Below are 18238 nucleotides of genomic sequence, written 5' to 3' on the forward strand. Positions count from 1 at the left end.
AGAGAGGTAGGCAGAGACAGAGGGGGAAGCAGGCTCCCTGCTGAGCAGAGAGCCCGATGCGGGGCTCGATCCCAGGACCCTGAGATCATGACCTGAGCCGAAGGCAGCGGCTTAATCCACTGAGCCACCCAGGCGCCCCTTTTTTTAGAATTTAAATATCAATTTTTCCACCCATACCTTAGATTCTAAATACTGGTCCTCACCAAAGTGAACTCAAGGGTTCCTTGGAGAAGAGACTGATCGAGGGGCTGGAGCAGGGAAAAAAGGGCATCCCCAAATCCGGGGCGTTACTCCTTTCAACTAATAAAATAGATAAATGAGTAAATAAAGGAGAAGAGAAGGCTTTTTTTTTTTTTTTTTTTTTTTTTTTTTTTTTAAAGATCTGTTTGTTTGAGAGCGTGTGCTCCAGAGTGCAGGTGGGGACGGGATAGCGGGAAAGGGAGAGAAGCCTAATCAGACTCCCTGCTGAGCGCGGCTGTGGATGTGGGGCTGGATCTCATGACCTGAGCTCATGATCTGAGCTGAAATCAGGACACTTAACTGACCGAGCCACCCAGGAGCCCGGAGAAAGCTTTTTTCCTCTGCCGTAGAATGTTGACTGATAAATAGGAAAGGAGTAAGGGAGTATGAAATCAGCATTTTGCAGTCGTCGTAGTAAGAATCGACTCAGACAGATTCCATCAATGGATGCTAAATCTGGGGTGGAGGAGAGAGTTTCCTGAGGAGCAAATTGTGAACATGATCTCAAATTAATCCCCGCAGCTAATTAATTGATTACACATAGAGAAATGGTGACCATGTAATTGTGGGAAATGGACATTATGTGCCTCTAGATATGATGCTCTGAGAAGAACATACCATGAATTATGACCTATTCAAGCTAAAAACTTAAAACCCAAATGCAGTCACGAGGAAACAGCAGAAAAACCCAAATTGAGGGGTATTCAATAAAATGACTTGCCTATAGTCTTCAGAATTGTCAATATGATGAAAACACGGGAAGGCCGAGAGTCCCCAGAGGTTAAAGGAGGCTAAGTGCGCTTGACCACGAAGTGAAGACGTGACCCTCCGTTGAATCCTGTGTGAGAAAAACACACACCTTCTCCAGGAACGATAGCACAGTGATGTAAAAGCATGTTCCGTTACTAGGAACCATGCGTATTAAGGGCTAAGGACCATGATACATACAGTTTACCTGAAGCAATTCAGACAAAAATAATACTGATGAGCAAAGTGTTACAGTTTTGTGAATCTGAGTACGGGGTATAAAGAAATTATTTTTTAAAGATTTATTTATTTATTTAAAAGATTTCCTGTATTTATTTTACAGAAAGAGAGAGACAGAGAGGGAACACAGCAGGGGGAATGAGAAAAGGAGAAGCAGGCTTCCCGCCGAGCAGAGAACGTGGTGTTGGGCTCAATCCCAGGACTCTGGGATCATGATCTGAGCCGAAGGCAGCGGCCTAACCAACTGAGCCGCCCAGGCGCCCCTAAGTTTTTATTTAAATTCCAGTTAGTTAACATACTACATAGTAATACTAATTTGTGATACAGTAACTCAGCACTTCGTGCACACCCTGTGCTCATCATGACACACGCCTCCCTCCCTGCCTCCCCTCTGCTAACCATCGGTTTGTTCTCTGTGGTTAGAGTCCGCTCTTGTTTTGCCTCTCTCTCTCTCTCCTTTTTCTCCCTTTGCTTATTTGTTTTGTTTCTTAAATTGCACGTATGAGTAGAATCATACGGTATTTGTCTTTTCTCTGGCTGACTTATTTTACTTAGCATAATACTCTCTAGATCCCTCCGTGTTGTGCAAATGTCAAGATTTCATTCTTTTTATGGCTAATACTTCATTGTATATATACGCAGCGTCTTCCTTATCCATTCATCAGTCAGTGGACACAGGTGTTTCCAGATTCAGCTGTTGTTGATAATGCTGCTTTAAATATCAGGGTGCACATATCCCTTTGAATTAGTATTTTTGTATTCTTTGGGTAAATAACTTCCAAAAACTTCCATAACTTCCAAAAAATATCTTCCAAAAATAGTAGTGTGATTGTAGGGTATGGTTCTATTTTTAACTTTTTTTTTTTTTTTAAGATTTTATTTATTTATTTGACAGAGAGAAATCACAATTAGATGGAGAGGCAGACAGAGAGCGAGAGAGAGGGAAGCAGGCTCCTCGCTGAGCAGAGAGCCCGATGCGGGACTCGATCCCAGGACCCTGAGATCATGACCTGAGCCGAAGGCAGCGGCTTAACCCACTGAGCCACCCAGGCGCCCCATATTTTTAACTTTTTAAAAAATTCATTTATCTATTGATAGAGAAAGAAAGCACAAGTAGGTGGAGTGGCAGGCAGAGGAAGAGCAGGCACCTCACTGCGCAAGGAGCCTGATGCAGGCAGGGCTCCTTGTTAAGTTAAGCAGACGCTCAACTGACTGAGCCCCCTAGGTACCCCAGGAAGACTTTTTAAATGGTGTGTGTATATGGGGTAATGAAAAGCTTGATACTCATGGCAGATTTGCGATTCTTGAATATAATATTATATATAATATTATTAAATATATACTAATATTTTAGTATTAAATATAAATATTACTTATATTATGTGACATGTAGTACATACATACATTATATGTATACATACATACATTATATAATGAACACTCTACATGAAAAATTTTCTGTATTAAAACCTTAAGTTGAGGGATGCCTCGGTGGCTCAGTTGGTTAAGCCACTGCCTTCAGCTCAGATCGTGATCCCAGAGTCCTGGGATGGAGTCCAGCATCAGGCTCCTTGCTCAGTGGGGACCCTGCTTCTCCCTCTGCCTCCTCCTGCCACTCAACCTGCTTAAAACCTTAAGATTAGAAGTTGAAACGCAAGGCATCTGGATCCTCACCAAAATGTGATACAGGAAAAGTTATTCCTTTCTGTCTTCCCTTCTGAATGTCCATTGGGCCTCATCACCTTCCTCTGTACCTGAACTCTGGCTCCTCAGTTTTCACTCCATAATCCAAACTTGGAACTTATGTTCTGTTACTGGGGAGTTGGTTTTTAGGAAGGTCAGAAACAACCAAGTGACGGGGCACCTGGGTGGCTCTGCCTTCGACTCAGGTCATGATCCCCGGGTGCTGTGTAGAGCTCCACATCGGGCTCTCTGCTCGGCGGGGAGCCTGCTTCCTCCTCTCTCTCTGCCTGCCTCTCTGCCTACTTGTGATCTCTGTCTGTCAAATAAATGAATAAAATCTTTAAAAAAAAAAAAAGGAAACAACCAAGTGTTAATTTTAATGATTTGTACTAATTAATACTAGTGAGTAGAATTAATCTTGATTTTTTTTTTTTTAAGATTTTAAATTTTTTGAAGATTCTACTTATTTGAGAGAGTGAGAGTGCATGCCCAGGGGGGAGCAGAGGAGGAGGTAGAGGGACAAGCAGGAGTGCAGCTAGCAGATTGTGCAGAGCACAGAGCCCGACGCAGGCCTTGATCCCAGGACCCTGAGATCATGACCTGAGCGGAAGCAGGAGTCCCATGCTCCCCCAGCTGAACCACCCGAGTGCCCCTAAGATTTTAATTTTTTTAAGAGCAGTTTTAGATTCACAGGAAAATTGAGAGGAGGGTCCAGAGATCTCCCGTATGTTCCTCGCCCCCACACGCACAGCCTCTCCCGTTACCCGCATTCTGCCCCAGAATGGGAAGTTTTGTGCTACGACTCATGAGCCTGCATCGACACGTCGCCACCATCCACAGTCTGTAGTTTCCGTTGGGTTCATTCCCTCGTGGTGGTGTGTATTTTGTGGGTTTGCACAGTGTAGAATGACGTGTATCTGCCATGATGGGATCATACAGAACATCTTCACTTACATTTTATTTTCATTAACATTTTGAAAGGCTTTCTAAACATCAAAATTTTCTGTCTTTGAAGAGAAGTGTTTGTTGGAGGGGAGAGTATACACAAGCAAAGCAGTAAGGGGATGGCTAATGTTCCCCTACCCTTGGCTGACCTCCAGACCTCCAGAGTCTCGGGGGTTGGTGTTCCTTTGAAGAATTAACCCCCCCTTTTTTGGCAGATGCCCCTGTTTATCCTTGGTAATATTCCATGTTTGGAAATTTGTCCAGTATTAATAAAACCACTTAAGCTCTTTTTGTTTATTTGGGTGGTATATCCTTTTTATTTCTTGAGTTTTTAATATATTCATGTCTTTATATTTAAATTGGATTTTTTTTTTTTTTTTTTTTTTTTTTTAAGTGGATTTCTTGTAGACAGGTTATATAGGGATCATGGCCTATTCAGGCTACTTACATTAGTAAAATTTTTGATAACGTGGTGTGGAATATTAACCTTCTTGCTCTCTGTCTTCTATTTGTCTTATCTGGACTTAGTTATCCCCTCTTTTCCTACCCTTTTATTTATTTGTTTTTGTAGATTGTTTTTTATGATTGCATCTTTATTTTCACTATTGGCTTATTAGCTGTATCTCTTTCATTTCTCTTCTCCTTCTTTCTTTTTTTTTAAACAAAGTATGTATATTTTTATTTTATTTTTGAAAGATTTTATTTATTTATTTGTCAGAGAGAGAGGGGGAGAGAGCAAGAGCGAGCACAGGCAGAACGGCAGGCAGAGGCAGAGGGAGAAGCAGGCTCCCTCCCCAGCAAGGAGCCCGATGTGGGACTCGATCCCAGGACGCTGGGATCATGACCTGAGCCGAAGGCAGCTGCCCAACCAACTGAGCCACTCAGGCGTCCCGTCTTTCTTTCTTTTTAAAGTGGCTGTTTCGAGGTGTAAAAAATACCTTTTAACTACTCGGCCTTCAATGGTGCTATCCCAGTTTCTATATAAGACCCTTACCAATAGTATTCTTGGATTTCTTCTTTCCTCCCTTTGTCGTATTGTTGTCATAGATTTTACTTACACATACGATACAAATCCCACTATCTATTATTATTACTTTAGTTTTAAACAGTTAGTTGTCGTCAAAAAAATTTTCTTAAAGATTTATTTGACAGACAGAAATCACAAGTTGGCAGAGAGGCAGGCAGAGAGAGGGGGAAGCAGGCTCCTGCTGAGCAGAGAGCCCGATGCGGGACTCGATCCCAGGACCCTGAGATCATGACCTGAGCCGAAGGCAGAGGCTTAACCCACTGAGCCACCCAGGTGCCCCTAAAAATTTTTTAAAATAAGAAAATGATTTTTATATTTGCCATTGCTGATGTTCTTTTTCTGGCTGCTGGGACATGAATTAATCCCAGTCATGTCTGCCTGGGGTGGTTCTGCCTGGTTCTGTATGCAGTCATTGGTAGTTTCTAATTTGCACGCGCAGTGCTCAGTCATAGACTTAGGGAACCCGCCGCGTGGCTATCTGGAATTTTTTCTTTGCCGGCCCGTCCTCTCATTTTGCCATGTGGTTTCTAGGGACTTTGGCCTCCCTTAGCTCTAAATGCTCTTTCCCCAGTTCAGTGGTCTGCTAGACTGTTTGAGTCCCCTTGCCTCCCCCTGTGCTATGGCCTAAAAATTCTCCCTGCAGTGAGCTGGGGTGCTCGTTAGACTTACCACACTGTCGACTTCTCTCATGAGTTCCTCTCCCATCTGCCTCTTGACCAGTGTCTAAAAACCACGATTTCATCTATTTTTTCTGATGTTCTAGTTGTTAAGGCCATAGGGTAAACCCAATCCCAGTTACTCCATCGTGACTAAGATTGGAATTAATAGTTTGAGTGAGGGATTAAACTCTTAAGTATTAAAGAGCTTTTTCTAATCATACAAGGGTGTTTGGTTTTCCATATTGGTAAAAAATATTTCAGAAAGGATGTTGCCAGTTTTTGTTTTAAGTTAAATTGTACCTGATTTATTTACTTGCTTAAAAAGAAAAGTAGTACATTCGAATGTCTCCAAAATAAAAGGTGTGTGGTCCCTTACCCATCTGGTTTCCAGCCACTACCACCATCATTCTCCCCATATGCAGACAACCACCTTCATTAATTTCTTGTGTATCCTTATGTGCTTTTGTTTTCAGTGTAGACACGGGTATTTTCATGTACTGTGCTCTGTATTCTTAGTCACATGCTGTCCTTTTTATTTTTACTTGAGCGTTATTATACATAACTTATAACTTATAAAAGTTCTTATACAGAACTTTTTTTAGTATATTAAAAATATTTTATTTTTATTTATTTATTTAATTTATTTATTTTAAAACATATATAGTGTTCTATTTTATGGATTAAATCACAATTTATTTGGTCCCTTAGTGGTAGATATCTGTGTCATTTTTAGTCTTCTGCTGTTACAAGTAGTGCTGAAATGAGTAGCCTTGTACATACTTCATTTTGTACATGTGCAGTTACATCAGTAGGAAATTTCTGAGAAATGGAATTGTTGGGTCATAGGATAAATGTATTTTTAGTTTGATGGTTATTGCCACATTGCTCTCCATTGCACTTGGATCATTGTACATTCTCCCCTCCACAGTGTGAGAGCGCCCCCCCCTTCCTCAGCATCAGGTCTTGGTCTCTTCGTTAATTTTTAAAATGGCATCTCGTGTAGTTTAATTTGTTTCCTACATTTAAGGTCCATTTATGTTTCCTTTCTGTGCAGTTAGTATTCTCTACCCATTTTCCTGTTGAACTGTTAGATTTCTTCTCTCTTTCTTTTTTTTAAGATTGATTGATTTATTAGAGAGCACATGTGCGCAAGGGGCAGAGGGAGGAGGGAGAGAGACTTCTCAAGCAGGCTCCCTGCTGAGGGTGGAGCCTGACGTGGGGCTCGATCCCAGGAGCCCAGATCGTGGCCTGAGCTGAAGGCAGCCGCTTCACCCACTGCGCCCCCACGTGCCCCTTAACTAATCCAGTCTTCTCGTAAAACTTCAGTGACGCCGCGTCATTAAAATGTATCCCAGGTACTAAAGTTCAGAAAGTGGAATTATACAAAGTCACTGTGAGAAAGCAGGTAGTAAGTCGATTTCGGTACCTTCCAAAGGTACTTTGCTTTCATGGGGTATGAGGGAGTTTACTTCGTTAGAACTATTGAATTAGCCGAATTAGCGCAGTTCAAAGTCAGGAGGCTCAGAATGTGGTCAGAGATCAGGGGCTAGTTCACGCTGCCTGGTAGCACTGACCTCGATGGCAACGCTCCTATCTTTGTTCCGGAAAGGTCCCATTTTCCTGTCAGTGTACTAATTTGAAGAGGTGAAGGAGTTGTGTGGCGGTGGATTAGACGCGTGTTGTCTGTTCTGCTTGCGGCCTTTGCTGAACGTTCTGTCGTGTTCACTGCGCTACGCTGGGTGCATCCGTTCACTTTGAGCAGTCTGACTTGAAAACTGAATGGTGGGAAAATAATTGTTAGACTCCACGTCAACAGATTAGCCTGTTTGACAAGTAGAATGGATTTGGAAGAGTTACCATAAGTAATGTAACATTTTTTCCTACTGATTGTTATGTCATTTGCTGACTAGCTTTGTTTTTTTTTTTTTTTTTTTTTTAAAGATTTTATTTATTCAACTGACAGAGAGAGATCACAGGTAGGTAGAGAGGCAGGCAGAGAGAGAGAGAGAGGAGGAAGCAGGCTCCCTGCTGAGCAGAGAGCCCGATGCGGGACTCGATCCCAGGACCCTGAGATCATGACCCGAGCCGAAGGCAGCGGCTTAACCCACTGAGCCACCCAGGCGCCCTGCTGACTAGCTTTGTAAACTCATGCAGTGTTTGAGAGAGTTCAAGACAGTAGTGCTATTTCATATTTACAATTAAGTATGTAGATCAAAGCATGATGTATTTTGGTGATAAAATATTAGTAGAACCACTTTTATTTGAATGGAAATTTTATATACTTTTATCTGCTTGTACGTCCTAGTCTTAAAATAGGTTTAGCTCACTTTAAGTGAAGTTGTCCAAATATTTAAACATAAAGTAATTTAAATTTAGGTTTCACTTTGACTAAGCATAATTTAAGTAATTTAAGTAACATACTTAAAGTAATTTCATGCATGGATCTTCTATATAACGAAACTCATTCTGTTTAATTTTCCCAGCAGAAATTCAGGAAGCAAAAGCTCCCAGTCCTTCCATAAACCGGCAAACCAGCATTGAGACGGATAGAGTGTCTAAAGAGTTCATAGAATTTCTGAAGACCTTCCACAAGACAGGCCAAGAAATCTATAAGCAGACCAAGATGTTTTTGGAAACAATGCATTACAAAAGGGTAGGTTGAGAGTAACCACTTAGAAACATAGAGTTTTGGTTTTAGGAAAGGTCTTAGAGACGATCTAGTGTAACCTTGTCACTTTATACCTGGAAAAATCAAGACCCAGAGATGTTAAGTTACTTACCGAAGAAATGTCACTGAGCCAAGTGAAAACCCAGCTCCTAGGCTAGTACTTTTCCACTGCAAGTCAGTGTGTTTGGGTAATCTTTGCATGGAAAGTCTGACATTGAAGCCACTTACATTGTGTACTTTAGTAATAAGCCTTCCTAACCGGTCACCTTGCAAGTAATACAGACGGCCAAGAGCAGAGTAACCTCGAACTCGAAGTGACAGTTGTTAGACCAAGTAGTACTCACGTCAGGGTGTTACGGTTTTGTTTGTTTTGTGTTTTGATACAAAATACTCTCTCTGCTCAAGTAGAGAAGGGAAAGCTAGAATTTAGATGTGGAAAGGGACCTTAGTAGATACCCCTTTATTTTATAGATGGGGAGATGAGAACCAGAGAAGGTAAGTGACTTGTCAAGGTTACACGGCCGCATATTCTGCCCGAGTCAGAGCTAGAACTCGTGCCTTCCACACGTGTGTCCCAACCCATAGTTTCTAAAGTGTAATGTCAGTTGCAGTAATTCGTAAGACTACTTGTAAAGGGACTCATTTTTTAAACAATGATCAGTTTGTTTGTAACATTCTTCACCCATTAAACTCAGAATTAGCACGAAAGGCACCTTCTGTGAAGTGAGGGGGTCTTGAGAAGAGAAAGGACGTAAAGAAAGCAGCGAGCTGGTAGGCAGCTTGGCTGTGTTCCAGCGTGGCCAGAATCACTAGGCTAATAAGCAGTCATCTTCTGCCAGAATATTTTTTAAATACCAAATTCAGTTAGTAAAGGAGAAAAGAAGCTTTTTTGTTGTTTGATGTGTAGTTACACTGAGAATAAGTAAGCAGACCCCCCCCCCCGTTTTTTTCTCGAAGTATTTGTAAGCAGATAGTAACATTTAAGGAAAGCACAGATCATTGATGTCTTGAGTTAGAAGCACTGATAGACTCTCAGTAGGGACACAGCAGAGCTCATGTGGTTACAACTTCAAGTTTTTAACCAGAGGTAAGAGCTGAGGCTTTGTGGTTCTTTATCCTTCTGCCCGCACGGTGTTCTTGGGACATCCTGCTCGCAGGCCTGTGCTACAGCATATACGGCATGCGCTGGGTGATGCTGGATGTCGGAGCCCACTCGATCGGCTCTTCTGAGCCAGTTTATTCATTCTTCTTTTGCTCAGACTGTAGTGTGCTCTCGTTCTGTAATAATTAGTTGACTTGTGACTCGGTGCACGAAAGTGGAACGGTAATTAAGTGGTGCAGATGCCATCTTGCCTGTTTTCAGGGTCACTGACCCCGGAGAGCTGGGCCGGGCTTCAGACTGCTTGCGTCTGAAGGGCCGTCTTGCAGCCTGTTCTGCGTGTCTGCACGAGCCCTGAGTGTGCGCTGGCTGAGTGGCCCAGGCTTACGTCACGCGTGTGCAGTATCTTGCACAACACCTCGCCTGCACCTGATAAGGAATAGGCGTTTGTTCAGCTGAAATGTCCCTGGAGAAGCCCTTTTGCCTTTGGCTGCAGGCTACATGTCTTTTCAAGTAAATGAAACGGTTCTTGTACCGGAATGAACCAGTCTTAGCTAACTGGCTTCAGATTACTTCATCATTTAAGTTTCTTCAAAGACTTTGACTGGGTCCAGCTTGGGATGGTTGCGGAGAGGTAATGAAGTGCGTGTTAGTGGAGGTGCCCTCTGTGCTCCGTTCACTGAAACTCCAAACCTTAACTTGGGCTTAGACTTAAGACTTGAAAAACCTTAACTTAATGTTATTCTCACCAAGTAGACTTTCCAGTCATGTTACTCTAATGACCTACACAATATGAAAACTCATTCTTGTATGTTTGAACCCACTCTGGTGACATTGCCATTAACTGGTAGGTTTTTTTTTAAAAAAGATTTTATTTATTGATTTGAGGGAGTTACAGAGAGAGCACAAACGGGGAGGGGCGGAGGGAGAGAAGCAGACTCTGGGCCGCGAGCCCAGCTCAGGGCTTGGTCCCAGGACCTGAGATCATGACCTGAGCCGAAATCAAGAATCAGCTGCTTCAAGGGAGCCACCCAGGCACCCCAACTGGTAATTCTTTCTACTGTGTCCCACAGTTGTAGTCTTCCCAGCATTTCTGAGGTCCACAACAGTGAGCCAGTCTTGCCCATATCTTCTTCTACTACATGAGTGTTTTCTCCAGTCCTGGAGTAAGCCCATGGCGAGCGGCCTTTTCCACGTATGGATCAAGTCTAGAAAACCAAATATTTACAGAATAGCATTAAAAGGATTGGGGTTTTTTTCCCCAGCCATTTTATCTTTGTCATAAGACACCTTATCTGTAGCCAGACTTTTTTGTTTTCTTAATTTCCTCATTCCAAAGGGTGTCTTTCTGGGCTGCAATCTCATTCGGGTCCTGCGTGGTTTTTCATGCCCAGTGCACTAACGCAGCATGGCGCGTCCCTGTCCCAAAGATGCTGCTGTTTGCTAAGACTCTTCGGAAGCTCGTTTATTTTGCCATTTTTCCTTTTCCATTAATCTTATTAGTTATTTAATATTAATACATGTATTTCTTATAGTTCATTTTCGTGTTCTTTAGAATAAGAGAGTTGTGTTTATTGCAAACTGGATAGGCAGCTACATCATTAACACAAAGTTCATTTATATTTATGTTATTATGAAACACTTTTCTTTTTTTTTATTTTTTTTTTTAAGATTTTATTTATTTATTTGTCAGAGAGAGAGGGGGAGAGAGCGAGCACAGGCAGACAGAATGGCAGGCAGAGACAGAGGGAGAAGCAGGCTCCCTGCTGAGCAAGGAGCCCGATGTGGAACTTGATCCCAGGACGCTGGCATCATGACCTGAATCAAAGGCAGCTGCTTAACCAACTGAGCCACCCAGGCGTCCCTCAAACACTTTTCTTAGAACTCATCTTAGCAAGAATTTGAATTTTACTGAGAAGATGGCTGACAGGGGTGGCGTATGCAGAAGAAGCTAAGAAGAATTTGCAGGGTTTCGTTTTTTTAAACTTCTTATCATTACAAAAATAACTAGAATTTAAGAGTCTCACTGTAAGAACAAAGCTTTAAATAGGCCTAAGAGTAGCCACAGATTCCAGGATGTATATGGTCACCAAAGAAATGAAGGGTGTATAGGTTTCTTTTGTTCTTTGGACAAAACCTTATGTGCCCAGGGTAATTTAAAATATTATAGAGACCCAACCAGATGTTAAGCTTTTCTGTCATAATTAGAAAATCCTAATTTTTTTTTAACTTAATGAGATCCTTGCCAAAAGTGAAGACCTTTTTCCCCACAGGTTTATTTATATGAAAACATTTTCAAAACACACACAAAACAGACTGCAATTAAATAAAAAAGATACTTTTGCTGCTCAAATTGTTTAAATCCTGCCCTTGTTAATTATTAATAAAGCCTTTAATAATAAAGTCTCCCCTGTTCTGAAAGCATAGCTTGTATTACCCTCGACTTCCTGAAAACACATGCCCTTTAATTTACTGGATATTGAATTATAGCTCTTTAATAAGTGAATTTTGTGGGTTTCTCAGTGCAGTTTTTTAAAAGATTTATTTATTTTTTAGAGAGAGGGAAAGAGAGCAAGGGAAGGGGCCGAAGAGGGAAAGAGAAACGGAAGCACGCTCTGTGCTGAGTCCAGAGCCTGACACGGGGCTCACGACCCTGAGATCATGACCTGAAACCAGAGCCGGAGTCGGAGGCTTAACCAGCCGCACCACCCACGCATCCCTCTCTGTGCAGTTTTTAAAAAAGATATCTCTGCTAGCAGTCATTCAGATGTGCGTTTCCCTACTACAGAAGCAGTCAGACGCAGTGGAAGACTTTTTACCACTTCCATTGTTTGTTCCCTGCCGTTCTTTCTACAAAATTCTGGTGCTGTTATATCCATGAATTTAAAATTTCTCCCATATTAATTCTCTTGAAAAACTGTTTTTCTAAACCTGAGAAAGGAGAAAAAGAGTTTAAAATGTGGCTATGTCTTCATTTGCGTTCTCTTTCTCAGAAGAAATAGAGAGATAGATGTCCTTCTGTGCCTTAAAATGTCCTCACTATTCTAAACCATATGTATGTGCGAGTGTTCCCTGCTGTGCAGTTACTGCTGAGAGAGCAGAGTATGTGTCCGAGACAGAGAAACTCTAATTAACAAAATGGGCTTTAAACGGGGTAAGAAAACTGGGGAACAGGGGCGGGGGAGTGACCCCAGGACACATTTCAGGGTTAGGAACACAAAGGATGAGAAGTGAGGACAAGCGACGGGAAAGCGTCTGAGCTGGTACAGTCTGTAGATCGTAAGAACTAGACATAGATAGAAGGTCGCGTTGCTAACTATGTGAACGTGGTGAATGAATAAAATAAGAACATACATAGAATACAATGACATGTAAGAGATTTTTTTTTTTTTAAAAGAGATCACAAGTAGGCAGAGAAGGAGGGGGGAGGGGGAAGCAGGCCCCCTGCGGAACAGAGAACCCGATGCGAGGCTCGATCCCAGGACCCTGAGATCATGACCTGAGCTGAAGGCAGAGGCTCAACACCCCCGAGCCACCCAGGCGCCCCTGTAAGAGAAAATTGAAAACATTGTGGAGTTGAACCATGATGACTCGGTCGGTGGGTCTGGCAAGACAGGCTCCAGCTTTGGCATCGCCTCTCAGACCTCTCCTGTTGTGCAGTGGCCGGAATGGAAGGGAGAACATGGGTGGACATGAAACAGAAGAGAGATGCTTTCTCTATGGAGAAGATGCTCCTGGAAGAGAAGGTCACGTTAGAAGAGCGACTAAAAGAACCTGTGGAAGCGTAACAGCGAGGCTTGGCAGATACAAGAACTTGTTGCAGAGGAGTAGAAACACATCACAGTGTTTCTAGTAGAAGTGAGTGCTGGTAGTAACTGGAAGAGTCCATGTAATTTGCTCTAAGCGTTGAGATTCGGTACTTAGGAATGTAGCCATGTCTCAGGCACCTAAGTAGAGGAAAAGAGCAAAAACAGTCTGTTGTGGACGTTTGTAAATGGAAAGAAAGCAAAATCTCAGCGTCATGGAGGAAGAACATTATTGTTAAAATGCGAAGGGAATCCCCCATATCTTAAAAATAAAATGAGATTTACAGTTTTAGTAGTGAAGAGGTCTCCTCCGACAGACTCCGTATTGATAGTCCTTCTGTTGACTGAAACCCGCTCTGCTGACTGACGGGATTTGAGGAGGTTTACGGAATGATTTGAAGTAAGAGTCAGAGAAGAGACCCATAATTCGATGGTATTTAGAATTCATGGACATGTTCTTCGTGGAGCTGCTGCTGCTGATTACCCACATGGACGTCCAGGCCTAGTAGTAAAATTCGCTCTCTGAAGAGGTAATACCAGGGGACTTAAAAATTATTTGGTCCATGGATATATTTGTCTGGTGATCTAAGGCTTAGAGAATTTACCGTACAAATCTTATCGACTGACTCAGTGAGGGCTGATAGGAAACAGAAGCTCGAAGTCTTATGGGAAGTAGAGGCACAGAGAGGAAGGCCATGTACGGACAGACTCGGCGTGTCTGAGCGTGTCTGAGCGTGTTCCCCAGTCGTGCCTCCACAGGGACGAGTGGCAGTGGATCTGCGGGAGTTTACACCCAGGGCGTGAGGAGACATTTTCCTGTGGGCATTGCTTGTCCCGTCACTCCGCACTCCCGCGGGGGGCAGCGCGGAACACGAATACTTACTGCTCTGCCCGTGCCTGTTGGGAGAAGATGGTAGAAGGTAGAAGGAATGAGACAAGTCAGAGATTCACCACATGCGCCATGGCACTTGGTCATTCTGGCTTACAATTTTCGTAGAATATTGTAATTACTTACTTGCATTCAGCCTTCCCATTCAGGTTGAGTGCTCTTGGAGCATTTTATTTATTTTTTTATGTTTGGTGCAGTGGCTGGCAATTCCAGTCATGCAGCAGATGCTTTCAGAGTGGATGCAAATATACTTTTCATGGAATTCAGGAAAATCCAGGTGTACTAATAGGGGCATAAAATTAGCCACATGACAAGATAAATTCATAAAATTCAGTTGCAATATGACATGCCAGTGATAAAAGCTAAAGAACTGAGCACAGTACTAAAAAATAGTTACTTTTAAAGATACTAGCAATGAATGGCATTAAATGTTAATAGCACTCTAATAAGGAAAGTTCGTACCTCATTCAAAGAATTAAAAGACTGAGGATTGTAAGAAAACTTGAAATTATGATGTTACATTTATTCTAGAAACAAAAAACATATATTCTTTTTGTGAGGTGGGGTGGGGAGCATGAATTTGGTGGAAGAGATTTCTAAATCTGGCCAACTTTCCTAAAATGAAAGACATCACAAGTGGGTGAGATTTTGATTAAAAAATTAAAATATAGGACAGTGAAATAAACCAGGGATTCCAGAAATAAATTCGGTTTCTCAGGAGCCAGTTACGTGACAGCTGGGGTAGCGAGGGGCAGTGTGGCTTCACCACCTGCCGCCGACGAAGACGGGGTCTGTATGTCAGTGACATCCTGTGTTCCGTGCTCTGCGCCCACACCTCCTCCAAAGAGTTAAACATGAGAAAACTTAGAAGTAAATTAACAAAGTAGATTAGGATATTTATTTCAACTGTAGGTACTTACTTCTGTGGAGAAATTTGGAACAGCCCCCCCCCCCCAAGAAGGTAAAATGTATTTTTTTAAGTTAACATATAATGTAGTGTTTGCCGCAGGGTACAGGTCTGTGAATCATCAGGTTTACACACTTCACAGCACTCACCATAGCACATGCCCTCCCCAGTGTCCGCAACCCCACCCCCCTCCCTCCCCCCCAACCCTCAGTTTGCTTTGTGAGATGAAGAGTCTCTCATGGTTTGTCTCCCTCCCGATCCCATCTTGTTTCATTTTTCCCCTCCCTACCCCTGCCCTGCCTCCCAGATTCCTCATATCTGAGTAGAACAGTTTTCAAGGTGCAGCTGAACTGTTAAAGAATTATTCTTAAGGACCAGTTAAAAGGTTTAGTGGCATTAACTTTTTTGAAAGCTGTGTAATGAAAAGTAAAAGATAAAATGGAAAGTAGCACTGGGAAATTGTGGTGAATATAAAGAAAAGCTTAAGATTTTAAAATGTGTAAAATTTACTTAGTACTAAGTTCTCACTAGACAAGGGATCGATCTTAATTCAACCAGGTCGCTCTTACGTAAATAACTAGTTAAGAAAGCAACAGGACTTGCTTGTCCGAGACCTCCGCAAGCCCTGTGAGACCCGCAGAGTTACTCTGACTGAGGAGATGAGGGACACCTTCTTAGAAGAGGGAAGTGTGAACGGAGCCTTCCCTGGGCAGCTCTTGGAAAACGGAGAGCAACAGAAGTGCGTCAGGAAGAGAATGACTTTGTGGTGCTCCAGATGCGGGCAGCAGCTAAAGCAGAGCCTTAGGACCCGGGCTCCCCAGCAGAGGAAGCAGGGCGGTTGGGGGGGGGGGCAGTGCTGGTCGCAGACTGAGGCACCATCCCGGACGGATGGACAGATGGACGCCCTTGGTGCTCTGCTTCTGATCTGATTGTCGTGCCCCGGTCTGAATCCGAGGTGACCAGTGGGCGTGGTGTGTAGGACAGATTGGAAAGTGAGGTCAGGGTTGGGGAGAGCAGCTCTGCTCGAGATGAGGGGTGACGAGAGCCCAAACCGGGCAAAAATGGGGACAGACATTGTAAAGGCAGCAGGGGATGGTCTGGACCCCACGGCATACTTTGGGATTTTTTTTTTTTTTTAAGATTTTATTTGACAGACAGAGATCACAAGTAGGCAGAGAGGCAGGCAGAGAGAGAGGAGGAAGCAGGCTTCCCTGCCCAGCAGAGAGCCCGATGCGGGACTCGATCCCAGGACCCTGAGATCATGACCTGAGCTGAAGATAGAGGCTAAACACTGAGCCACCCAGGCGCCCCATACGTTGGGATTTAAGCTGGGGCAGCCGGGTCTGCGCGCTCTCCCCAGAGCTTCTCCCCAAGCCCTCGCTGGTTGCTTTCCCCGCCCTGCACGCGGCTGTCCAAGACTCAGCCCTGTGGGATTTGTCCCGGGCCACAGTCGTGCCCTTCTGCAGTGACTTCTTTAAGAAAAGCCTTGGGAGAAATTTCTGGGTTTGGTGTTAGAATTTCATCTGAAGAGTTAGTTTACTTTTACATTTTGGACCCCCAGTTACGGGACCGTTTTTGTCTTAGTGATGGTTGCTAGACCTTGTTGGAGGCCGGTGCCTGGGCTGACTCTACCTCTGTATCTTCAAGGACCGTGCTTCTCTGTTGCTCCCAGCTCCATCCTCTGGTCTCGCCGTGTTTTGTTTTCATCTAGTTAATTGTGCTGAACTGTGTTGGCATTTTGTGTAGATCGTACTCTTTAGGAGAAAATAGGGAATAAATACACATATTGTATGTATATAACCAGTAAACCCAAAGGGAAATTATGAAGCTCAGTGGCGTAGAGGCTGTAGAGAAATCAATACTCGTGTGGCTAACGGCCGGACACTGGCGTTTCCGAGGATCTCATCTAGCAGCAGATACTGAGAGCCATAAAGTTCATATTTACTAAACTCTTAGTGTCACTCTTGAACATGCATCACCAAGAAATAACCCCAGAGAGATAGTCTACTTATGCTGCAGTACATGGTCATGAGAAAGAGAAGGAACTCAGAGGCACAGGGTAGATCGGTTCAGTAATTCACCTAACACAAGGGGTGTGAGAAGGCCCCCAGAAAGGACTATGTGGACCCGATAAATCGAAATGTACATAAATGTGTATATTATCAAGGATGTGCATTATACCCATGTAAGAAAAATGTACTTATCTGTGAATACATATTATGTACACACACACACAGAAGTATGAGGTCATGGGAGTTCTAAGTATTGGGGTTTTCTCCTCTGCAGAGTTGGTATAATTGGTAGGTACTTTTGAGATTACATCAGTTATGGAGTGGGTTCTGGAAACTTCGTAAAATTGAGAGCTTTACGCATGATCTTTCTTGAGCTACCAATAGCCTCTTTGTCCCTTTTTTTTCAGGATCTAAGCATTGAGGAACAGTCAGAGTGTACTCAAGATTTTTACCAAAATGTGGCTGAAAGAATGCAGACTCGTGGAAAAGGTAATGCTCTGTTCGCCAGCTGTAAAGGGATTGCTGGTAATTGTACAGAGTCTGACTGCTCTGTTAGAGCTTTCTCTCTTTCTGATGGCCTGACTGGTTTGCCAACTCCGTCCTGTAAACAGCTCCACCGACATGCTGGTGACTGGTCTTGTCCTGAGAGGGCCTTTGAATGCCACCAGTGTCACTCCAAAGTGATCACAGCAGTTGGGTAGTTTATTAAACATTGTTTAATCATCCTGTTGGGGTAGGGGTAGTGTCCGTTAAAACCCCGAAGGACGCTTCTACACGAAATGCCCATCTTGGAATCACCATTTTGGTGAGTCATTTTTCATGGTGATACATTCCTCAGATGGCTGGAGGGATGGAAAAAATTTGAGAATCGCTGACTTAGAGCTTAGATTTTTATTTATTTTTTTGTGAATATTTTAGAGCTTAGGTTTTTAGTACATTTTCTTTTTTTTTTTTTTAAAGATTTTATTTATTTATTTGACAGTCAGAGATCACAAGTAGGCAGAGAGGCAGGCAGAGAGAGAGAGAGGAGGAAGCAGGCTCCCCGCTGAGCAGAGAGCCCGATGCGGGACTGGATCCCAGGACCCTGAGATCATGACCCGAGCTGAAGGCAGCGGCCCAACCCACTGAGCCACCCAGGCGCCCTTAGTACATTTTCTTGGATTTGTCTTCCATTGGTGTTGGGTTTTAGGATATACGTAGCATGTCTGTCTGTCTGAGAAATAAGCCCCACTGCGCATCTCTAAGAGCTCTCCAAGGTTGTACAGTAAACCTCAGGAAAGTGGAAGTTCGCTTTCTGCCGCACAGGGAAAGGGAAG

General features: G+C 43.2%; 1 protein-coding gene across 4 annotated transcripts in view; it reads left to right on the forward strand.

Annotated features, from left to right (window-relative positions):
* Positions 1-18238, forward strand: part of RABGEF1 (RAB guanine nucleotide exchange factor 1) — a 50913-nt gene that overhangs the window by 21414 nt on the left and 11261 nt on the right. For 3 of the 4 annotated variants that reach the window (XM_045074901.1, XM_045074902.1, XM_004761705.3), the window contains exons 4-5: positions 8025-8194; positions 17330-17411. In XM_045074901.1, the coding sequence (XP_044930836.1) occupies positions 8025-8194; positions 17330-17411 (252 nt within the window). The remainder of the gene's footprint in view (positions 1-8024; positions 8195-17329; positions 17412-18238) is intronic. The other variant, XM_045074903.1, reaches the window with a different exon arrangement.

Source organism: Mustela putorius, unplaced genomic scaffold, assembly GCF_011764305.1.
Source record: "Mustela putorius furo isolate JIRA1106 unplaced genomic scaffold, ASM1176430v1.1 tig00000139_pilon_pilon_pilon, whole genome shotgun sequence".
NCBI lineage: Eukaryota > Metazoa > Chordata > Mammalia > Carnivora > Mustelidae > Mustela > Mustela putorius.